Source organism: Melanostigma gelatinosum, assembly GCF_949748355.1.
Source record: "Melanostigma gelatinosum genome assembly, chromosome: 11".
In the NCBI taxonomy this organism is placed as follows: Eukaryota; Metazoa; Chordata; class Actinopteri; order Perciformes; family Zoarcidae; genus Melanostigma; species Melanostigma gelatinosum.
Window position 1 is genome coordinate 3,085,833 of NC_136644.1, and position 24,811 is coordinate 3,110,643.

Here is a 24,811-nt window from a genome sequence, read left to right on the forward strand (position 1 = left end):
ATTTTGATCATTATTTCGTCATAGAGAAAAGTCCCTGGTGTTGAAACTCCAAAAGTCCTCCCAGATACGTTTCCCAGAAGTTATTCAACATGACTCTCACCTGAGTAGTTGTCTGTGTGCATGTTCAATATGTTTGGGTTTTTTTGTAATATGCTGATTTATCAGGTCCAGAACAAGATTTAGAAGCAACTCAAAATGTCCTGAACAAGAAAAAAGTGAAACTGAATGCCCAGAAGTTAGTCAAACACATAAACCCTCATTGATGTTCCACTGTTTTATCTTGTTCTTCACAGCGTATAGTTCATCCGAGTTCAACAGTTTCTCAACTGCTGCTGGGAAATAATGTTATCGATAATGCGTGTTTGTGTACGGTTGCAGAAACACTTGGCAAGGTGAAGAGGAGGTGCAGGAGGAGGGTGCAGGGAGGATAAAAGGAGGGTGCAGTACAGTGACAGTCTCCATTGACAGCAGATCGGGATCAGTCAGGAGGATGCGTAGGACTCTGCTGTGGCTGCTGGCCTCTGTGGCCTTGGCCTCCCTGACTTCTGTGGCTGATGGAGCTGCAATGTAAGTAGACCTGTCTTTCCTTTACACACTGCCCCTGGGCTTGAATTTCACCAAAAACAGAGCTAAAAATATGCAGTTTGTTCGTTTGTTCATCTTCCTGATATTCACATTATTATTGGTTGAACTGTAATGAGAGCAACAACGATATCTGCATTTCAATTTAATTTAAAAAGTGTATACATATTGCTTTGACTTGTGTCTTAATAATAAGACGTTCTGGTCCAGTTTGCCGTTTGTGTCACAAGGTAGTGTGGACTTTCAAATGAGGCCAGTTAGTTGGCCCTGAATTTGATTCAGAGTTTGCACAACGATGCCTAAAGCCAGACAGGGCAAGAGTCTAGAGCCATGATGAAATGTTCTGTTGGTCCAGTGCTGGACCTTCATCAAAGTAATCAATAGATTACTCATTGTGGGTGAAGTCCATGCAGTCATGATCCTCATCTGGGCAAATAGGTTTGCTTATCTCTGTGATTCTGGTGAAATGAAACTTTAACTCACATCCTCTAAGACCGTGGTTCTCAACCTGAGGCTTTGGAAGATAAATCGGAGAAGTCAGAAGATGAAAAACATTTCTGTTACACAAAACCATGTTTATTTTTTCTGACTTTTTTCTTGCGAAATACTGAAACGGTTTCCTGCATCAAGCACACAAAAATCTCACAAAAAAAGGACACTCATGCTCTCAGTAAGGATACCTGTGTTTGTCCGTCCACCAAATCTCGCACACACTGGACCCATCGGCCCAGTATGTTTTGTGCTCATTTATGACTGTAGGTTTTAGGACCTCTCATAGTTACCGTGATTCACAATTTCTGAAAAGAAATGTCATTGACTGTTTTATACCGTCATTGATGGCTGACACCTCACACACTGACTACAGAATATTAATATTACTCGATATCTTCTTCTCTCCCCGCTGCTCTGCAGGAAGGTGATGTCTGCCCCCAACTTGCTGCGTGTAGGTACAGCAGAAAAAATCTTTGTGGAGTGTCAAGACTGCACTGGAGCAGCCATCAATGTCCAAATCCACGCGATGAACCATCCAACCAAAAGCCAACGGCTGGCAACCGCATCTGTGACACTTAACGCTGCAAATGACTTCCAGCAGTTTGGAGAAATAACGGTAAATTAAATACCGTCACTGTGTATGTAATTATCTGCAACTGTTACGAACTAACATGGCCACAAATAATCTGTCAATGATTGGAGAATTGATTTGGACCTCCCTACGCTGCTGCTGATGCACTACTGGTGTCTCTTCATCCTGGTTTCAGATCCCTGCTGGAGGCTTCAGTAAGGACGCCACCATGAAGCAGTACGTGTACCTGCAAGCTGTGTTTCCTGACCGAGAGCTGGAGAAAGTGGTCTTAGTGTCCTTTCAGTCCGGGTACATCTTCATACAGACTGATAAGACCCTCTACACCCCCAACAGCAAAGGTGAGTTCAAATCTGCATCAGTGCTCAAAACACACACTGAAAAAAATGTTGTGTTGGATTTACTTTATTTTTTTTTAAGTAAGTGGTTGCACGAAATACATTTATCTAAATCCAGATATATATTTTAAGTTGACTTTACTTCATTTATATTCATAATTTTACCTCAACTATTTTGAGTAAAGTTTACTCACTATGTTCAGTATACTTAAATGTATTATGTAACCTCAATTACTATTTACCTTTTTTGTTTAAGTAGATTTAGATCAATTTAATGGTTTCATTTCGACAAACTAAAATTAAGTTTGATTTCGTTAAACATTTCTGGCTGTTATTAGTATCTTAACTTTCAATACATTAATACAATACAATACATAAATACTCACTTTTTACAACTTTATTATCATTACCAGCAATGTAAATAAGTACATTTACTCAAGTATTGTACTTACATAAAAATATAAGGTACTTGTACTTTACATGAGTATTTCTATGTTCTGCTAAACTTGACCTACTTCTGTGAGAATGTCTTTAAGTGTTTTTACTGTAAATTACTGTGAAGTTTAAAGAGCCCTTCTTTTCAAAACGTTTTTAAACAGTCACATGACCCAAAATAGAATCACCGTCCTTCAACCCGCAGCATTAACCTCTTTCTCTCTCTCTGTCAGTTCACTACAGGATGTTTGCAGTGACGCCTCGTATGGCGCCAGTCGAGAGGGATGAAGCAACCCAAACTGATACTTCTATTTCCATCGAGTTTGTGGTATTGTGATTTATCTATGAATAAATAAGAATTGAAAGTGATATAATAAGCTGTAACTGGGAACTGTAAAAATGAATGCATGTCTCCCTCTAGTGGTAGATTTGCTCAAAAGACAGCCTTTTCCTTCCTCTGGAGACAAACACACTTTAGAAACAGCTGAAACAGTGTCACTAGCATACAGTGTATACGTTGACGAGGATGTCGGATTGTAGACAAAAGGCATGCTTAAAATGTGACATGGATTTACTGAATTTATTTGTAGCTTACCACGGCTCTCTGTTAACGGTTATTGAAAATTGTTCATGTTTAGACCCCTGAAGGCATCATTTTACCGCTTGATTCAGTCGCTTTGAAATCAGGGATCCACTCTGGAGATTTCCAACTTGCTGAAATTGTCAGGTTAGTAGTTTATCCGATTTAAATTACATTTTCCATATTGTATTTTTCTACATTTTCTTGTTAAGTGGTGTATTTACACTTTGGATACACATGGATGGCAGGTAACTCATTTAGGATTATGCAAAGTAGCCTGTATTTTAATGTCAAGACTTTGACATTTTGGGAAACAGCTCATGTGCTTTTTGGCAGATGGTCACGTCGATGAGAAGATTGTTCGTACTGTAAGACAAAAAGTGTGGATAATCTTATTGAACTCTCCAACGAAAGCTTAAACTATTCCTTCAAACTGTTAATGGACGGAAATACATTTAATCCCGATAAAATGAAACGTATCGCCGTACAAAGGCATAAAATACAAGTGCACCCTTTCTATCTCATGCAAAGTCAACCTGAAAATGTAAAACCTTCTCTTGTAAACATTAGTGTTGTCGGGCAGTAATATAAATGTCGACATCTCAATTTGTGTGGGATAGAAATAACTTCACGCAATCCGAAGTCTGTTGTTACTTTCAGTCTCTAAATGATTATTTTAATTCCGTATATGTGTGTGTGTGTGTGTGTGTGTGTGTGTGTGTGTGTGTGTGTGTGTGTGTGTGTGTGTGTGTGTGTGTGTAGTCCAGGACTGTGGAAGGTAGTGACAAAGTTCAACAGCAACCCTCAGCAGAGCTATTCTGCAGAGTTCGAGGTCAAAGAATACGGTGAGTCCTTCATTACCTGCACTTCTATTTAAAACCTCTATGAACCGACAACATTCACTCTTTTGTTTTCCATGTTGCAGTGCTGCCCAGTTTTGAGGTTAAACTGACACCTCTGACGTCCTTCTTCTACGTGGACAGTGACGAGTTCACCGTCAACATCAAAGCTGTGTATGTGAAGGTTTTTGTTTTGTGGTTTGAGAGATCAGGTTTGATTGGTAGATTGATTGCAGGAGAACAAATAAAGGGTGTTGTCCAGAGGTTGTGTTTGGGGCTTTGGCTTTTGTCAGTTTGTTCTTGATTTTTCTGTTTTGCTTCATTGTGGGCTTTAACACGTCCCTGTCTTGTGGCATTAGGTATCTGTTTGGTAAAGCGGTGGATGGGACCGCCTATGTGGTATTTGGAGTTATGGAAGACGGTAAAAAGAAAAGCTTCCCAAGTTCTCTTCAGAGAGTGCAGGTGAGCACATTCTTACACTTCTGCTGTATTTCTTTATGTTTTGCAAGACTGAAACATGAAAAAATGTCTATAATGTCCTGTTATTCATACGTCTGCAGTAATTTCAGCTGAATTGTTACATTTCTACCTACATATTTATTTCGGATGTTGAGAATTAAACCAGGCTGTTCACTGACTGTACCACTGTACTGGATTTGAAGATGCATTTTTAAATGGTGTGACATTAGATCGAGAGAGGTGACGGAGTGGTCACGCTGAAGAAAGAGCAGATCACAAAGACTTTCCCAAACATGGATGAACTGGTGGGGACTTCCATATTTGTGGCCGTCAGTGTGCTGACGGAGAGCGGTAAGACGGAGAGACTGTGTGCATGTGCCTTTGATCAAAGTAACTAACTACCAGCATGATTAGAGTCTGAAAACCCCCAAACAAGAACGAGAGGAGAATAGAAATAAAGACATCAAGACAACATGTTTCTATCAGTTAATCACGATTGTGTGAATGTGTTTGTGTTTGTGTATCAACACACAGGTGGTGAAATGGTGGAGGCAGAGTTGAGAAGCATCCAGATTGTCAAATCACCTTACACCATCCACTTCAAGAAAACACCCAAATATTTCAAACCAGGAATGTCCTTCGATGTTGCGGTAAAGTACTTATTTACATTTACATGAATTGACAGCATATGTATGGCTTATGGTGTGGCACTTTCGGGCAACGTGCACATTTTTATTCTCAGATGAGAGGGGGATTATAAAAGGAAGATTTGATCGAAGATAAAAAAAATTGTGTTGGTACTACTAGGAAGAGGATGTGTATTTTAATACGTGGGGTGAATTTATTGAATGGATTCGATGAAGAAATTGAGCAAAGTACAGACATAAATGAGAATTCAAGAATTTTCAAAGGTAGGCACGAGGAAGGGGCCTTGTCTCTCTCGGGACTTTGACACTCTTTATTGTTTTTCACATTAACATATAATATGAATTTATTCATAATTAACTGTATCTGTTTACTGTTATGTTATTGGTTTCTTCTTGTTTTATTTTGTTGTTATTTATTACATGTTTGGAATAAATTCATTTGATCAGATGGCTATATTTCTACTTCAGTAAAAAACATTACAGACAACATTACACGACTGAAATATAGCCACTCTCAGAAAACACAGATGGCAATATATCGCAAGTGTGCAAGTCACATGCTGCTTCATGCTCTCTTCATAACTGTGATTGATTAGATCAATATTTTGTCGTGTAAGGCAGATTTTGATAAACAGAAAACAAGTAATTTGTCCATCAAGCCATTGGGTCACCATGAACTAAGTCATGATACTTACAACTACAATCGAATAACATGAGTTTGACCTGAAAAAGACGTGTTTCAATGAGACAGTTAGTCGATTTGTGATCGTTCAGCTGTTTGTGTTTCTGATGGCAGGTTGAAGTTGTGAATCCTGACGGCAGTCCGGCACAAAAAGTGAGAGTGGTGGTGGATCCAGGTCAGGTGCAGGGCGTGACCGCAGCCAATGGCCTCGCAAAGCTTACCATCAATACAGCAGGGAACGAGATGTTGAGAATAATTGTAAGTCTCAGAAATATTTGACCCTTTTTCAATTTCCGCTTTCGTTGGCAAACATTTTCTGACGTTCACTTGAAGAGGTGAAATCAAGCTCCATGTTATTGTTCATCCGCACATTTACTGTACAGTATGTCAACGGTGAACTTCTTGTCAGTGTAATGTCTGTTTGTCATTCTATTTAGCAGCCACGATGAGTTGAGATAGGAAACACGTGGGACTCTTATTCTTTATTCAACTGTGTGTGTGTATGCTTACCTGTGTGTGTGTCTTTAATTGCAGGCAACGACCAATAATCCTGTTCTTCGCCCTGAAAGACAAGCATCAGCCGTCATGGTAGCTTCCCCATATACAACAACGAGCAAAAACTACATCCACATAGGTGAGGGACATCCTGACATAACATCAGATGGTACAGAAAAGGAGATAGCAGTGGAAAAGTGTGCACCATGCACGACATCTTTTGGGTGTTTTATCACAACATGTCACATTTGCAGGTGTGGATACAGCGGAGCTGGAATTAGGAGACAACCTGAAAATCAACCTCAACCTCATCCGGAAGGAACGCCATCACACTGACATCACATACCTGGTGAGAGATGTTTTACATGCATGTGTGCACATATATTTCTCTTTTGGTTGCCTCCCACGTCGTGTGTGAAATATACATGCGTGTCTGATAAGTGCTGATGTGCAAATCTGCGTCACTAGATCTTGAGCAGAGGTCAGCTGGTGAGCAAAGGCCGCTACAGGACAGAAGGCCAAATTCTGATTTCCCTGATAGTTCCTGTTACCAAAGAAATGCTGCCGTCGTTCCGCATCATAGCCTACTACCACACAAACAGCCATGAAGTGGTATCAGACTCTGTTTGGGTGGATGTCAAGGACTCCTGCATGGGCTCGGTGAGACACGCACCGTTGATGTAGTCGAGTTTAAGCGGGCAAACAAAACACCCACACACAAGCTGATCAAGTTATTTGTGAATTTCTCAGACATATTTTTTACGTATGAAACTGCTTAAGAAATGCAGAACTGCACGTCTCATTCACTGACCTGCCCTTCACATTCAGCTGAAGCTTGAATCGGTATCAGCCAAGAATTCCTACGAGCCCCGCAAGATGTTTGTTCTGAAAGTCACAGGAGATCCGGCTGCCACAGTGGGACTGGTGGCAGTTGACAAAGGCGTCTACGTCCTGAACAACAAGCACCGTCTCACCCAGAAAAAGGCAAATTCTTCATTTCATATTTTTCCCCGAAAATATTTCAAAGGGGCTTCATATAAAAAGCTACGTGTAAATGATTGCACGAGTTTATGTGTACATGTGAGATCATGTGAGTTTATAGATTTGTTTGTTTCGCTTGCATACGGTAACCCTATGTCTTGTTTGTATTTGTGTGTGTGATTGACCTCTGACCTGCTCAGGTGTGGGACATTGTAGAGAAGTACGACACAGGCTGCACACCAGGTGGAGGGAAGGACGGTATGGGTGTGTTCTACGATGCTGGGCTGATATTTCAGTCCAACATGGCTTCTGGGGATTCTGGGACACCCTACAGACGAGGTGACACTACTTGTTTTTCCCACAATGCAAGTTGCTGACGCCGTTTCCTGCTTCCTGTTTTGAGTTTTACCGCCGAGTTACAACTACGTCCTGTGACCGGCTCTCTGAAACGCTGTCAAAAACTGACGTTTGTTTTAGGAGTAAGCATCTAGTTGATAGTAGAAGAGCGGCATCATAACCCAAATTGCATTATATTTTCAGTATTTTGACATGTAGATAGATTTCTCGTTGCTGTCTAGAGTTTTAAATTCTTCAAAACCTCAAACTCATATCTCAAAATAGGTGACGGGTAGCTTTAAATCCTTTGAGGCATTTCCATTTGAACTAGTGTGACTGCCACATGAGGTGATCATGGTCCCTTCCTTATTTAAGGGGTTTTAGAATATTGCCTTCAGCACTTTATTAACCAGATTAATAACCTCACTCTGATTTAAAGAGTTTCACATCAATTATACAAAGCACAAATCAAGTTTAGTTCACACCCTTTAAAGTTAAACACTTGTCTGTGTTTGCAGAATTGAAATGTCCGGCCCCCAGCAGGAGGAAACGGGCCACTACTATCATGGACGTCACAACCAGCTTACGTAAGAACCACAGCTCTAAACTACCCAGAACACATCATCGGCCATCTTCAGGCACTCTTCAGTGTCGTTAGACAGCTTGTCCCATTGACTTCCACTGTTCTCGTCTTTGTCATGCTATGTATTCGTAGACAGATAAACGTCAGGTGAAACTGTTTTTACTTCACACTTTCTTGAGTTAATATGTCTATTTCTTCATGCTCCTACTTTTCCATACTGAAGGGAGAAGGAGGCGTCTTTTCTTCTCAGTTGTCCCCCCCCTGTCCCATTTCGTCCTTTGTTTATTTGATTTCCCTAAATCAAATCAAGGGTCTAATGTAAGAGGGCATGCAAATTAAAGAAGCACAATTTCTATTTCTAATTTGCCTTTCCAGTTCACAATTCTTCTTGGTGGTCTGCATCTTCTCACCTCTGTCTCTCCTCCACAACCCTCTTTCTTCCCAGTGAGTCAATACAAAGACCAGCTGGAGAGTGACTGTTGTTTGGATGGCATGAAGGAAACCCTTCTCAACTACACATGTGAGAGGCGCAGCGAGTACATCAGTGATGGTGGAGCTTGTGTCAAGGCCTTCCTGCACTGCTGCAAGGAGATGGAGGCCCAGCGAGCTGACAGGAAGGAGGACAGCCTCCTACTTGCTCGCAGTAAGAGACGGGGACAGGGGGTGATGTGAAGCTCTGAGTGGTTACTATTCATGGTCATACCGAATAAAAAATAGTAACATTTTTAATGACACTTTAGGTGAGGTGGATGACAACAGTTACATGGACAGCAATGAAATAGTTACTCGCAGCAACTTCCCTGAAAGTTGGCTGTGGTTAGACATCGTACTGCCTCCTTGTCCTCCACAAACACCTAACTGGTGAGTCAACTGACATATGCACACACACACAATATACTGATAACTTCACACTGACACCACTAGGATTTAAAGCTACCCTTTACCTCTCAAAGTGTTAACCCTTGTCTTTGTTTCAGTGACGCCACATCAAAGACAAAACATGTTCCTTTGCAAGACTCAATCACAACCTGGCAGTTCACTGGCATTAGTCTGTCAAAAACTCACGGTGAGGATTCAGTGACTAAACTCTGTAAACCTCTCCCATCCTTTACACCTCTCTCTCTCTCTCTCTCTCTCTCTCCCTCTCTCCCTTTTTTCCTCATTCATCTCTTGTTTTTATCTCATCTCAAAGGAATCTGTGTTGGCGATCCGTTAGAGGTAATTGTCTTTAAGGAATTCTTCATTGATCTCAAGCTGCCGTACTCTGCTGTCCGTGGAGAGCAGGTGGAAGTTAAGGCAATCCTCCACAACTACAGCGAGGATCCTGCCACCGTAAGTCTGTGTTCCTCTGCTCTGGCGTTTCATGAGACCAAGATATTGTTCTCCAAGCGATTTCAAACGAAAGTGCAAAAACAACAGTAAATATTGGACTGACATACAACGAGTGGCACTCAAAATAAACAAATGAACTCCTTATTCTCGTCTTTGGTGGATGGTGGTTTGTCCCAGTGTACCTTTCCATTCTCAAGTTAAAATTGATCCCAAAGGAAACAATATTAAGTATTACATTTATTCAAATTATGGACGCATCATTGGTAGGTGACCTAAAATAAAAGTGATGACTGTGATCCCTACTATCCGCTCAATGGGGGTCTTCGTCTTTGACAGTTACACACACTTGACTCTCTTTCTCTCTTTCTGTTTTCAAGGTGCGTGTGGATCTCATGGAGGAGGAGCATGTGTGCAGTGCAGCCTCTAAACGTGGGAAGTATCGCCAAGAGGTCACAGTTGAGCCCCAGACCACACGCTCGGTGCCATTCGTTATTATTCCCATGAAAAAAGGACAATACAGCATTGAGGTCAAAGCAGCTGTTAAAGATTCCTCGCTCCACGATGGAATCAGGAAGACTCTGCTGGTGGTGGTAAGAGAAACAGCGATCTCCCGCGTTATTAAAGTCAGCATAGGGAAACACGTGTGTGTGCTGTATCAGTCTTCTCAAAATGAAGAGAAGATTTTAACAAGCAAGCCATACTGTATGCAGACTACGGAAATATAGTTGTGCGTTGTAATGTTTGTCCTAACTGTTGTTGTTCCAGCCTGAAGGAGTACTGCTTCAATCAGCTCAGATTATAGTTCTAGACCCCTCTCCTCACGGCGTATGTGAGTTTACCCATAAACAGCTACATTATATACTAATTTGGTAACATTGTGTTTTCATCACTTGCAAATTGATCCCTCAACTTGCCCACTGTTTATCCCTTCAGCTGGTAAACAAGAAGAAACTCTCAGCAGTAGAATTCCAAAGAAAGATGTGGTTCAAGACACACCTACTAGCATACAGATCTCTGTGACAGGTGAGATGTTATGTCATATTTGGGCACGTCATGTGACATAGTGCCTTAAAATGTTGTAAACTGTTGTAAATTGGCATTGTTCTTACTGAGAATAGACCACCGCCCTGGTTTTTGGGGACCATTGCATGTTTCTTTGGATGTTTCTTCGTGTTGTTTTGTGACGTTTCATTTTTTTCTGTTTGTGTGTGTGAATGCAGGGAGAGAACAAGTTTCTGCACTGGTGGAGAACGCCATTAGCGGAAAGTCTTTGGGTAGTCTGATCAGACAACCCGCAGGCTGTGGAGAGCAGAACATGATGTCCATGACTCTACCTGTCATTGCAGCAATTTATTTGGACAACACCCAACAGTGGGAATCTGTGGGCTTTGAGAAACGTACCGAAGCCCTCCAACACATCACGACTGGTAGGTTTTGGCACAGATACCAGGAATCTTATTGATGCCCCTCTATGTGGGATTTTTAAGTTTCTGACGTTGCAGAAGTGGTCCCAAGACCCAAGCAGAGACACTAAGTATTAGTGGTCTGAATGCAATACATATACTGTATAAGTTTGACTACAAACTAAAATGTACGCCAGCAGAATCATTTGAAAGATGCAATTATAACAGGAGTAAACTGTAACAGGGCTCTTAAACTGGTTGTGTTCTTGTTCGTGTCCAGGCTACAAGAATGAGCTTAATTACCGTAAAGTGGATGGGTCTTTTGCTGCGTTTCCCAAACGCCCAAGTAGCGCCTGGTGAGGCTTTCAAATATCCAAGAACTCATACACACACGAATGTTTCTCCTTCAACCTAAAGTGTGACGATGTGGCGATGGTGTGTTTCATGTGCAAATAAAGGAAACTAAACGTCTCCTCTCCTTTCTAAGGCTGACGGCCTATGTTGCCAAGGTGTTCGCCATGGCCAACAGTCTGGTGGCAGTGCAAAACGCAGACATCTGTGAAGCTATTAAGTATCTGATTCTCAACGCGCAGCAACCTGACGGCATATTTAAAGATAAAGGAGCGGTTATTCACGGAGAGATGATGGTACGTAAACTGATTTAATTATCGTCAGCAACAAAATACCAAGATGGAAACAATTCCACGTCACTGGCTAAAACCGTGTATAAATCAACACGTTTGTGTCCGTACATGTAGGGTGATGTTCTCGGCGCAGATACAGATGCCTCCATGACGGCCTTCTGCCTCATTGCCATGCAGGAGTCACGCACAGTATGCGCTGCCACTGTCAACGTGAGTAGCCTACCGTACCATCTTTTTTCTTTTCCCTCCCCTGCTTTTATTTCTTAATTTTCAGATTCCACTCCATCAATCCATTCCTTACATCTTTGCTCTTGAGTTTTTAGTTTTAGAATGGCTGAAAAAAACAGCTTGAATACTAGTTCGGGTCCGGTTACAGTTGCTGAACCACAATAGCAATTGCTGTTCGAGGGGAGGGGTTTATCGAATGGTCAATTGTGCTAAAATGACTCTTTCGAAGCACGTGACACTCAAATAGTAACTCAGTCTAATGTCCCAGGATCAAATGTTACAACATTCGTGAACAGAATGGGATATTTAAAATGGATGGATGACTGTTATCCGACTGTTCTCTCCTCATTCTCCTTCCTTTCTTTCGTCCAGAGTCTTCCTGCCAGTATAGCCAAAGCAGTGGTCTATCTGGAAAGGCGTCTGCCCAGCCTCACCAACCCATATGCTGTTGCAATGACGTCATATGCTCTGGCAAATGAAAACAAACTGAACAAGGATATCCTCTTCAATTTTGTCTCCCCAGGTGTCGTCACACAGCAATATTCTTCAACTCATTTTCAGAAACAGATTCTATGTTGTAGAGTTTAGATATTACACATCTACTAATAGTTTCTATCATAAATGTATTTGAGCCCGACCAACACTGTGGTGTGTTGGCCGATATTATTGGCTAGAAAAAGTGATTTAGAAACGGTGACTCATTTACACAGATTTAAGGGATGTTTTATCAGAAATGCTTGTTTGTGTTAAGTGTTAAAACCAAATATCAGATTATCTACAATATCAATAATCTGTATTGTTCTTAATAGTCTGTTCTCAGTCGGGCTCTGATGTAGAAAGATAGAAAGATGAGTTAAAAATGTTTAAATTGAGGACATTTCACTTTCTTCTTTTTTATTTTATTTCTATAACATTAAATGTTCTAACGAGGGATTGGGGAATTATCAGTGAATTAAGCTTTTGTTGTAATAAAAGCTTTTTGTGTGCGTCTTCTCCAGACTTGTCCCACTGGCCGACACCGAGAGGACGTGTTTACACGCTGGAGGCCACAGCTTATGCTCTTCTTGCTCTGGTCAAGGCCAAGGTGAGCGTGATGGTTTCAAGTTTCAAGTAGCTGCTGTTTGATTGTGCCATATAGGAAAAACAGATTTAGAAGCTCTATGGTAGACTTGGAAACTTTGGAAGCTGGCAGGATACAATCTAAAATACAAATGTACCAGAATCTGGACATCGCTCTATTTTAAATGAATTATTTTTTTTAATTGATATGCTACTACAGACCACAAACCATTTACTTTCCTTTTGTTAATAAAGGCCTTTGAAGAAGCCAGACCTGTTGTGACATGGTTCAAGAAGCAGCAGTGGGTGGGCGGAGGCTATGGATCAACTCAGGTAACACTGACCTCTCTCTGCATCTTGATACCTCCATCCTATGTTTACTTCATTACTGTTTTTTTCTAAGTCTGGTTTTCTCACTCTTTTTCTCTCCAGGCTACCATAATGGTGTACCAGGCAATAGCAGAGTACTGGGCCAGTGCTAAAGAACCAGAGTATGATCTGAATGTGGACATCCTGTTCACGGGCAGGTCAAGGCCTGACAAGTTCAACTTCAACAGGAACAACCACTACGCCACCAGAACATCTAAAGTGAGAGGAAACACAAACGACCTCTCTGTGGCTCATGAGTATCACCGCTCCTGTTGTTTCCTGGAGCTTTATTCTGCCGATCCCTGACCGTGTGTGTGTGTTTGTGTGCATATTTAAATTCCCACAGATCAATGATATACACCAGAATATGACAGTGACTGCCACCGGCTCAGGAGAAGCAACATTGACAGTGAGCACAATATGTTTTCAGATTCTGAGTTTTATCATCTGTTGATTGTTGATTTGTCCTTTTTGAATCTCAGATGAGACCAAATACAGGTTTAACCTTGTGTGGACTTTATTTTTAAGACACATTGCTATTAGTTTATCACATTTTGCGACGCACTTTTATCAATGTGACAGATGGTGTCGCTGTATTACGCTCATCCTAAAGAACAGGAGAGTGACTGTCAGAAGTTTGACTTGACTGTGCAGCTCCTCCCAGGTAATGTGGTGCGCTCCCTCTCTTTCTGGTTATTTGTTTGTTTCTGCCAAGTCCCTTACCTCATGAGGAACATATCAACTAAATACTGAATTACTTTTGCTCCAGCTGAGAAAATGGATGAGGATGAGACATACACGCTGAGAATAGAGATTTTGTGAGTACAATAAAGATGTCATACTGACCAGTGTTACAGTAACATGGCTACATATAGAACATTCTCCAGCATAATTAACGTCATTCTTTCTCTCCATCTCCTTTATGCCGTTATTTTATTCTTCTGTCTGTTCGTTGTGTAGGTATAAGGACAAGAACAGCGATGCATCCATGTCAATCTTGGATATTGGCTTGCTAACCGGCTTCACTGTGAACACAAAGGACCTGGACCAAGTAAGAACTGACACGTATACCCACAGGCAGTTCAGTCAAGTTGTGTTTATTCGGAGAAACAAGTTGTTTTTTATGGTTTAGAAAGTTGTCTGACTGTGTGTGTGTGTGCGCGTGTGTGTGTGTAGTTGTCCACAGGTCGTGCTCGCACCATTGAGAAATATGAGATGGACAAAGCGCTGTCAGAAAGAGGCTCACTCATCATCTACCTGGAAAAGGTAAGACATCCCCTGTTTCATGCCTTTATAATGTTTCTCTCTGCCTTGTTCTTTGTGTGTTTATCTCCATCTTACCTTTGTCCACAGGTTTCTCACACACGACACGAGGAGATCACTTTCAGGGTCCATCAGACGCTGAAAGTGGGCGTCCTCCAACCAGCTGCTGTGTCTGTTTATGAATACTATGACCGTGAGTCTCAGAGTCACGTAGAAACACGTGATGCTTCCATGTACTTTGCTGCCAATAGATGTCAGAGTAGACAACACTGCGGATGAGCAGTCGATATTACATTCTCAAAGTATTTGATGTAAATGTTCTGATGTACTGGATCTAACACAAACTCCTTTTCAAATGTCTTTCTTCTCCATTGCAGAAACACGTTGTGTGAAATTCTACCACCCAGAGAGGAAAGCTGGAGAGTTAATGCGGCTCTGTCGAAATCAAGAATGCACATGTGCTGAAGGTAAACAGGATGATGTCAAACTACTGTCTCTCACACACACACACACACACACACACACACACACACACACACACACACACACACACACACACACACACACACACACACACACACACACACACACACACACACAGCATGTTGCATGTTGGGCTCATTGGCTCCCACGATGGGCCCGGTGGATGCGACTGGACTGAGCTGCATTCTTAATCATTCAACCGAGGTTTTTCTTTGGATAATGCTAACATTACAAAAATTTTTTTTTTTTTTTGCTGATATAGAAAAATAACTGACAAGATCAAGAGGAGAAACATTTTTAACTGAAAGTTTACTGAAATGTAATGACTTTTCGTCGACTAAAACTGGACAAAAACATTTTGAGTTGTCGTCAACTGTAACTATGAAGGATGAAAATGCCTAAAATGTGATTACAACAAATAAGCTTTTCCATCTAAAGACTGAGACAGATGCTGCATTCACATGCAATCAGGCAGACGACAAACCAGATATTATTTTACCTGACGACAACAAAGTTGTTGTTGTTTCCAATAGAAAATTAAGAGAAAGCTGCATTTTATAATTACATGCATGACAAGGATAATTATGTAAAATAGTAGACATGACATACTTTTATTTAATATAGTTTATTCCATCACCGTAGCAACATATTCCGCATGACTGTTGGTTGGTTTGTCTGCCTGATTCCATGTGAATGCTGAATAAGACTAAATATAAAACAGCTTTCAAAATGAACACTGGTTTACAGTAAATCACCAGATTGTAACATAATGATCAGAACTTTTTGTGAGAGGCAACAAGCACCTGCAGGATCCTGTCGGATCAGAGCATCAGTCTAGATAATGAATTACTTAAATTGGGATTTAGATACGGCTTCACTCGCCCACCAACTCTCCCTCTCACATGCACATGGGTTTATTTCAGGGTCATCAGTCGTGTTTTTACTTTGTGTATTTCCAGAGAACTGCAGTATGCAGAAGAAGGAACAAGTCAGCAATGATCAGCGCACGGCTAAGGTCTGTGAGACTGAATTGAACAATAAAATAGATTTTGGTAAGTGAGCGTGACTGCATTTACAAAGCACTTTTATACAAAACATGTATGTTGGTGTGAGGAAGAGACTAGCAAGTATAAGCAACTCGGCTAACAATCTGCAACTTGTCTGTCCTAAGCATACAGAGTGGTACTGGAAGAGTTTACAGACGGTGTGTCCACTGATATTTACAAAGTGCGGGTACTGCAAGTCATCAAAGAAGGTGGGTATTTATCATTTTGGGACATGTGCATATTTGCTTTTTGTCAGAGAGTTGGATGAGAAGACTGGTACCACTCACATGTTTGTAGTAGCCAGCCCAGTTAGCTCGCATTGGTAACAAGCTGACACTCCAGGAAGTTACTGGTGAGGTTGCAGATTGCAACCAACCGAAACTTTTCCCGTGTGTCAAGCGTGTAGGAGAACTACGGTGGCCAACGCGAATGGCTCCATCTGGAGTGTTAGGTTTGTCCGTTCTGGGCTACTGTAGAAACATGGCAATGCAACATAGCAGACTCAATGAAGAGGACCTGCTCTCATAGATATACTGTAAACGGTCCATTCGGAGGAAACAAAAACATGATTCTTAGTTTCAGGTGATTATACTACGATAAGAAAATATACAAATTAATGCCATTAGATCCCCCGAATTGCTTCACACTGACACTTTAAAAAGGTGAATTATATTTTACCAATTCATTTTTTGTATTGATTAAACAGAGTATATTAGAGGTTGTAGGTGGATTTTGTTACCTTTGTGCAGAGCCATGCTCACTGTTTCCAGTCTTTATGCTAAGCTAAGTTAGCCGGCTGTCGTCTGCACATTTGCTGTACAGTCATGAGCGTGGTATCAATAGAGGTATCAATCTAACTCTGCAAGAAATCGAACAAGCGTATGTCCAACGATATCGTGAAGCACGATTCCACTGTGGCACTGGGAATATGTGACAATACATCACCAATGTGTTGTACTGCACCTTTGGCTATGCATTAAATCCTGACCCTTTCTATGTTCTTTTATATTTTAATTCCAGGCAGCAAGGATGTGGGTCCTCTGAATAAATTGCGCACATTGCTCAGTTATCCACACTGCAGGGATCCGTTGGGTCTGACACCGGGCAACAACTACCTTATCATGGGCGCATCCACCGATATTTACAGAGATGACCAAGCACAATCGTAAGCTTGTTCTTTGTGTGTGGTGTGTGGTGTGTGTATTTAAATGTTTTTTTTTACAGTTTTACTGCTTTCTATTACTAAATCAAGTTTGCCTTTCTTGTCCTCTTGTTTATGTGTCTATGTTGCTATTGACAGAGTAAATTAACGTAAAGAAGGAGGCAGGAGGCTTTTTCATGTTATGTTCCAGCGTATTACAGATGTTCACATGAAGAACCAATGCATTTTTCCCTTTGCTCTCCTCAGGCATCAGTATGTACTCGGAGAGAGAACCTGGATTGAGTATTGGCCCACAGACCAACAGTGTCAAACTGATGAACACAGACGTACCTGTTTGGGCATGGCGGAGATGGTCGAGCAGTACCGAGTCTTTGGATGTAAGCAGTAGTGAAACCAAACGAAATAAAGTGCTCTTTTTAAGTCGTTTTTATTTTGGATTTTTTCCTTCCCCTGCTATGGGACATAAGGGCCTATTGATTAAAACCAAATGGTCTCAATAATTCTCTGTGTCTTCTTTACAGATCAAAGTAATAACTGTTATGTTGGTTGTGGTAAATGTATAGTAAAAAGTTAGACTTGAAGTAGAAGTTTAATAAAGTTTGATTGTGTTAATTAAGCGAGCTCAGTGGGCTGATGCATAGAAAGTTAAACAGTAAAGAATGAAATAAAATTCAATCGCTTGTGATTCCGAATATATAACAGCTCATATCGATCAATTATTGAGAACTGCAGCAGTAATAAAGCTGGCACTTTCATCAAAAATGTATCAATTTATCCATGTCCAACAGTATTGTTGACAAGAAATGGATTTGACTGAGCAGATGTATTCCTACTGATACACATAATACTGTTAGATTTCCCAAGAAGAAAAGCTCCCCTTTCATCTTGTGGTGCATAATTTAATTATCTCTTTGCATTTGCTCATCTAGTCATAGCACTGTTTTTTTTAATTATGTCGTGATGGTGTTCTAGTGACCAAAAACGTTTGTTCTAAATTCAACATTGTGGAAAATACATTTCTCTGCTTTAATGCATACAGTTAGACTGATACTCGTCTCACATGCTCAGCATGTAGTTGGAGCCAGATGGCTCTCAGCTTCGAAAAAGGCTTAAAGCAAATGGAAAGCTTAGTTCTTAACAAAACAAAATAACTGTAAAATTGTGATTTACGGTGATTGACATGCTGTTACTTTGACTTGACAGCCAGCTGCTTGGCACAATAGTTTACCTGTATTTACCATGAAGTTGCCAAGCAACCTGTGGAGAAGTCACTGCTTCTCATTGTTTGTTTGCAACAACACCATATAACTGTAACGGGCTGTTTTAACAATTCTTGGATTAAACAAATGAGATTCAATGTGTTTATTGTGAGCTTTAGACTTGCTTTTGGGCATACTATTTAACTTTGAAAAGAGTCAAGCTAACTTTTCCAAAATATCTTTACCGGTAAATACAATTACAGGCCAAGGGGACACCTTCGAATTGCTTGATTTGTCCCAAGAACGTTCCAAAACCTAAAGATATTCAATTTACTGCCACATTCAATGACGAAAACCAGCAAATAAATGTGTTATTTGCACATATAAATATATGTCTCAAAGGAGACATATATTGAAAAACTCCCTTTTTCAGTGTTTGTGCACATAGATTGGATCTGAAGTGCCTCCCAACCCAGCAACTATGAAATAGGACAACCCAGTCAGTCTAAGGGGAAATAAACACAGAGATGGCAATTCTGAAATATTTATCATTCTATACAATAAAACAGAAACTAAATAAAAACGTGTGATTTATGTGACTGGGAGTTCAGCACTGCTTCAGGTGTTGTATCAGGTGCTGTATCTGAGTTTATGAGGTCCTAACCACCTTTTTCACACTGCTTTTTAATGTGTCATAGCGGTTGTTGTGCCATATTTAGATTTTCCAGTGCCACGCTTTAATAGCAGGTAGTGTTTATGAATTAATACCTAATGAATGTGTTTAACCGGTGGATCACTGGTTAACACAGTCGAGGATCTCCAGGCTGGATTCTAGCTGTGGGGAGTTTCCTTGGATTTACCCTCTGCACTCCAGTTTCCTCCCACAAGTCAAATCAAAATCAGAACATCAATAGAATCATCATTTAAATTAAAAAATTAAATGCTTTCAGTCGTGTCCTCCTAGATATGAGATACAGTAAATGCAAAAGTCAGTGTTACACTGTGTTGATTGAAACTAAATATTATTTATGTCATGGTCTGTGTCGTATATACAGAGTTTTATTTAATGTAAATCTGTGTCATCATCTGTTTACTGTTTAATAAAGTCATATAAATCAATCAGTGAAAAGATTAATGCAGCAGCAATGAACAGGTCTTCCAGGTCACTGCAAATATCTCTTTCCCCAATTTATAAATCGGACGGTAAATCTCCACTGTATGGTAATGTGCATCTACAATTTATCATTTTCAGTCACACCGCTTGTATGTCAGAATTGTGACTTCCTTCTATTTATGTTTTTTCTTGTCCATATGAGCCAACTGATCACCAACTACATCATCTAAAACAGAAAGATTCATCCTGAAAGATTAAACCACCTTCAGATATTCAACCCATAAGAACCCACAGTGACACTTTAAATATCCTGGTTTGTTCCTTATACAGCTTTAACCTTAATTTGAACTCTTGAACTTCCTAAGTGACACACACTGAACATCCTGGTGAGGTCATGTGTCAGTGAGTACTTTATTTTGATCAGCTGTTTAACAAATGAACATTGGGGGGCAGCAGCGCGTAGCTAAATGCTACAAATAAAGACGGCGAAGAAGAAGAAGAAAGTGACGTACTTCCTGTATTCCAGCCACTAGGTCATGTTACTGTTCTCAGAGAAGAATAGAATCAAACTTTAACTGACAGTCTTGAAGACAGGCAACGTCGAAGAGTGGGAGAGCAGCCAACCCGGGAACACAGCGACATTAAACCACCGAGTGACTCGTTAAACCTTGTTCACGTAAGAGAAGAGCGCATTAGTTTGCCAGGTCGAGGTGCCTCCGAAGATTACCGCTATGGCCAAGGTACAAGTCTTAAATGTTGCTGTGCTGGACAACCCGAGCCCATTTGGAAATCCATTCCAGTTTGAAATAACGTTTGAATGCATGGAGGATTTACCGGAAGGTGGGTATAGTTTTCAGCTAACGTTAACGTGCAATGCCAGTTTCATTGTTCTTTGTTGTATGTTAGCTATTGGGTACTAGCTACCTCTCTGTGCGCGTTCTGCTTCAGTGGTAACTTATTACATTGAGGGTAGATGTAGTGCATCGTAAGTAATAGATAAGCGTGCCGTGTAGCTCGACGATATACCAACGTGTTAGCTGTCTTTGTGTGCTGGATAGTGATATTTCATTTGACAAGTTGTTGAAAATTGGCGCTGGCGCGTTTATGCTCAGCGCCCCGCCTCCTGCCTGCGCTGATTGGTTCGTGGATGTTCTTCGGATTTTTTTTGCGTGGAGGTGATTGGTTGATCTCGTTATGTTACTGTAGCAACAGATCAGCTTAACGATTTGCCGCGGGCAGAGACAACGAGGAAGCGGTAGCATGTGTCTGCTACTGGGAGTACCACTTAACCTTTGGAGCTGTAATTTAAATACAATCTGAGTGATTCAAAGTGTCTACATGTTCTGCTTTTTAAACGTATGTATAAAAAGCTGCTGACTTGTCAAAGCACAGTGTGTAGAGATGGAGCTAGTGCACAGTAATCAATACTGTGTGTGTAACTTGTATTCCTTACAAACAGAAATAAATACATGGTATGTTTCTCTGTTGTGTCTGTGGTATCAGATCTGGAGTGGAAGATCATCTACGTGGGTTCCGCTGAGAGCGAGGAATACGACCAGGTTCTGGACTCTGTTCTGGTTGGCCCGGTCCCGGCTGGCAGACACATGTTTGTGTTTCAGGTCAGTGAGCTGTGGTCACATGTTACCGCTCATGTCATACTGCTAAACCACAGAAGCCATTGAATACTAGGCCTGAAAAGCAAAGAAACCTGGGCACATGTATTTGATTTGTCCCTCGTTGTGTTCCTGTCTGCCCCCTCAGGCGGATGCTCCTAACACAGGGCTGATTCCAGAGAGTGACGCAGTTGGAGTGACTGTAGTCCTTATAACCTGCACCTACCGTGGACAGGAGTTCATCCGCATTGGTTACTATGTCAACAATGAATACACAGACCCTGAACTTCGGGAAAACCCCCCCCTCAAACCAGACTACGCTCAGGTAGCACTCGGAGATGACCATCATTGATTTCTGTTACGAATAGCAGCATAATAATCATGATACATTTGATCTTTCTAGCGCTTCTTTTTCTTTTATATTTCTTTCCTTTTCATGTATACTACAGGGCTGTCCTTCACTAAAGGAATTCTTAGTTGACCAACACTCGTACAACTTATCAACTAATCAACAAGTTTATTTTATTGACAGATCTGTAAAGAATCACCACTTAAAATATTGTTTACCAGAGATGTGTTCAGAAGTTGAAAATAAGTCATTAAGCATGAAAAAAAGACAAAATGACTCAACACATCTGATGAGTTCATGAGTTCATGATCATCCTTGTGAAATGATAAGTCTGTTGAAACTTGCACAGTTTTCTACTGCCCTCTGGTGATCTGAAATATAATTTGCAAGGCAAGTTTATTTGTACAGCAGCACATTTCAACAACAAGGCAATTCAAAGTGCTTCACATAAAAGCATCAAAACATAAGGCAAGAGAAAAGGAGATTTCAAAACGGTTAAGAACATTCATTGAAACACTAAAAAGCAGTGTAAGAAATAAAATAGTGAAATGCAGGAAATTGATTAATATCCTTGAATCTGGTTCAATTACAGGCAGCAGCAAACTGAAAAGTCTTCAATCTTGATTTAAAGGAGCTTGATTTAAAGGGTCTCAGCAGATCTGCAGCTTTCTGGGACTTTGTTCCAGATATGTGGAGCAGAACGGGCAACAGTAGCATTAAAAAATATGTATAACACGAGCTCTCGGTGTGTGTGTATGTGTATATGTAATTATTTTTTTTTTGTAGTTATCTCTTTATTCTAAAGGAAAAGACGAAATATCTTGTTTTGCACTGAAATTCTGGGTCGATAACGGTGTTTAAAATACCAATTTGGCAGATAGCTGATACCGATGTTGGACAGATACGTCTGTGCACCCTTACAGATTAGCAATTTGGAGACGCCATGTTCGAATTTTCCAATAATTACGCCTTCTGAATTCACGTTTCTCTCCTTCACCAGACTAACTGGCTTAATTGCGTCGTTGACTCATCGTAAAACCCATTTCATTCAAACTCAACACAAAATGGAACTCTCCCAAACCATCTTGGTTCGTATTTCTGCTGTTCCAACAATTACCAACTCTGGTTTAGTCTCACTCGCTCTCTTTCAGTTATCTTAGTTTGAGAGACTGCACTTTCTTTTCCTTAACGCCTGCATCCCGAGCAGGAGGCATGGAGTTTGACAGCCGAGGGTGTTAACCAGACACGGAGGGCCTAATTAACAGATGCTGTTTAGTTCCATTAAGGAAAGGTTTGGTAGAACTTGACCCATATTTGGGACTAAGTCAACCCATCTCCACCACTCACAGGAATTCTGACATTTCACCAATGTTGCTTTTCTCTCAGCTCCTGAGGAATATTTTGGCCTCCAACCCCCGTGTCACCCGCTTCCATATCAACTGGGAGGGCTCGGCAGACAAGCTGGAGGACAGCGAGAATGTCGACCCGTCCCCCAACATCAGCGGCATGCTCCCTCCGTCCTGTATACCAGGAAAGATGCCACCTCTTGGACTGATGCCGGACAACTCCATGGACTGCATGTAAAAAAACATCATCAGATTAAGATCATGGACAAGAGGTTCTTCTCGTATGTACTCATCCACATTTCAAACACACATCTGGACAAGAAGGCCATGGATGTATCGAGGACATTATTTTTATACAGCATACGCAAATGGGATGAATCTGGCATTGTTACAAACTGTTTCTGTCTCTTGTGCTCTCTCTCTCACCACACACAGGCCTGCACAACCAGCTTTGCCTTATTTTACTATATCTCCGTCTTAGACAATGTCAAAGCTGAGCCAGGGAAAGTTTTGAGTCATCGGGGCGATTTTAATACCGCCATAGTCGCACGCTGATGTTCACCTGTTAGGTGCCCATACTGTGCTGTTCATTGTGTCCTCTTGAGCACTGATCAAAGACATGGGCAGTGCTAGCTGTTTATAATAAAGCGTTTCATTGTTGTGAATGTGTAGCATCTTGGAGTAGGACAATTTAGGGTTTGAAATGTGTGTCATGTTCAGGGGCCTGTTGCAAGAACTAGCTTTATTTACTGTCAGCTAGATAAGTTTGTGTTTGAGTTTTAAACCTTGAGTGATCCAGATAACTCTTCAAACAGGCCCCAGTTCAGTTATTGTTCTTTAATAATGTGACATATAATGTCTGTCTCTAATGATACACAAAACATGGAGGTGAAGGAGAACTGGATTCTGGATTGCAGTCAAGTTGTTATGGTTTCGGCTTACTGTAAATACTGTTTTCTCAGCGTGTATATTGTCTCCAAGATGAGAAGGCACATTTTCTTTTTGTACTTACTATATATTCTCTGCCTCCGTATTTGTAACGATGGGGGTTGTGATGGGCTCAATAAAGTTTGTTTTGTGGACCTGGTGCTACTAATCGCCACCTCTTAATTACACAGCTGCTTTCCACCTTGACTAGTGAGGAAGGAAGCACACTAGCGAGAGTGTGCCTTGGCCCACTCTTTCCCCTCCCCTGGCTCCTTTCTTTTTTCCAATTTCATTCATAAAATGCAGCTGCCTCACTCCACCATTTTCACTCTAGCCTCATGTTGCTTGGCAACTGAAGCTCAGGGGGGGCTGTCTGCTCTCACCCATTTTACCTCCGAGTTGAAGCGACCAGCTCCTCCGTCTGTTCCCTCCGTCTGCTCTGCACACGTGTACACTGTTCATCTGCACCGGTGCCAGCTGCAACATTACATTGATGTACATATTCGAGTTCATCAATGATCATAATGTCATTTGTTTTTGTTCTGAAATGGGTAGTTCTGCACAATGAATACTTTAATGCTTGGTTCTTCAAATATGTGAATTTGATGCGAATGTGTGCGTAACCACCTGTGTACTATTTCCTTTTTACATTCAGGTTTTTTTTAATTTAACACAAGCTGAAATTATTATTGAAATAAGACATTCAGATGCAAATCTATGTGAAATGTTCCCTTTTCGAGGATCCTGACAATAGGGGCCCTTGGGCATCTGCTGCACTCGCCCTGTAGGTACACCAGATGTGGGGCGAGGAAGACAGATTCTGACTAGAGGTTGTTGGTACACATATAGTATGAGGCTCTGCGTGTTTTATTCTCAACCATAGTAATATATATTTATATATTTATATTTCTCGTGAGTCATTTCCCACCAGATAAACTTCCTTCCATGCACGGCCGCCTGTGATCTGTTTAGAAGTCCTGCCAACCAGACTGCGCCGCGCGTGCGTTATATTCTGACCAACATTTCTAAAAATAGCTCGCGGTTGACGTCACTTAGCCAAACGTGTATCAGTCGCTCGGCGGCGGGGGGTGATAGCGCGCGAGGAGGGAGGTTTTTCTTCTGGAAGGAGGGGGCCATTCCTAACGGCCCAATAGATATCCTCGCATTCACCGAGATTCCCACGGTTCGGCCGCGACAGTCCAATGGAGGAGCGCAACCGGAGAAAGTGGGCGTGGA

The 24,811-nt window shown here is 41.2% G+C and overlaps 2 protein-coding genes across 2 annotated transcripts; both read left to right on the top strand.

The window, feature by feature from the left end:
• Positions 1 to 490: 490 nt before the first annotated feature.
• Positions 491 to 17,415, top strand: c3a.1 (complement C3a, tandem duplicate 1; the record flags this gene model as incomplete). The annotated part of the gene is made up of 43 exons (XM_079278588.1): positions 491 to 567; positions 1,495 to 1,690; positions 1,842 to 2,004; positions 2,670 to 2,764; positions 3,075 to 3,163; positions 3,779 to 3,861; positions 3,942 to 4,029; positions 4,215 to 4,317; positions 4,545 to 4,665; positions 4,849 to 4,964; positions 5,758 to 5,901; positions 6,178 to 6,277; positions 6,393 to 6,487; positions 6,607 to 6,798; positions 6,967 to 7,122; positions 7,320 to 7,458; positions 7,974 to 8,042; positions 8,484 to 8,681; positions 8,779 to 8,899; positions 9,016 to 9,104; positions 9,231 to 9,370; positions 9,748 to 9,960; positions 10,136 to 10,199; positions 10,304 to 10,393; positions 10,591 to 10,797; positions 11,054 to 11,129; positions 11,261 to 11,420; positions 11,532 to 11,627; positions 12,018 to 12,168; positions 12,644 to 12,729; positions 12,960 to 13,037; positions 13,137 to 13,292; positions 13,420 to 13,482; positions 13,656 to 13,737; positions 13,843 to 13,891; positions 14,034 to 14,124; positions 14,250 to 14,339; positions 14,427 to 14,529; positions 14,714 to 14,803; positions 15,779 to 15,871; positions 15,991 to 16,078; positions 16,890 to 17,030; positions 17,274 to 17,415. 43 exons carry the CDS (start codon positions 491 to 493, stop codon positions 17,413 to 17,415), a joined length of 4,983 nt encoding a protein of 1,660 aa, XP_079134714.1.
• A 2,455-nt stretch (positions 17,416 to 19,870) lies between these two features.
• On the top strand, positions 19,871 to 23,736 carry asf1bb (anti-silencing function 1Bb histone chaperone). Its single transcript, XM_079278510.1, has 4 exons — positions 19,871 to 20,180; positions 20,844 to 20,959; positions 21,102 to 21,278; positions 22,689 to 23,736. The coding sequence occupies exons 1-4, from the start codon at positions 20,072 to 20,074 to the stop codon at positions 22,884 to 22,886; spliced, it is 600 nt and encodes a 199-aa protein (XP_079134636.1). The 5' UTR covers positions 19,871 to 20,071; the 3' UTR covers positions 22,887 to 23,736.
• Positions 23,737 to 24,811: the final 1,075 nt, after the last annotated feature.

What these genes read in the sequence shown, in the direction of transcription:
- asf1bb (XM_079278510.1), top strand. Translation starts at nt 20,072, where the DNA reads ATGGCCAAGGTACAAGTCTTAAATGTTGCTGTGCTGGACAACCCGAGC. An exon ending in GACACATGTTTGTGTTTCAG is followed by an intron (nt 20,960 to 21,101) that starts GTCAGTGAGCTG and finishes CTGCCCCCTCAG; the next exon opens with GCGGATGCTCCTAACACAGG. An exon ending in TCAAACCAGACTACGCTCAG is followed by an intron (nt 21,279 to 22,688) that starts GTAGCACTCGGA and finishes CTTTTCTCTCAG; the next exon opens with CTCCTGAGGAATATTTTGGC.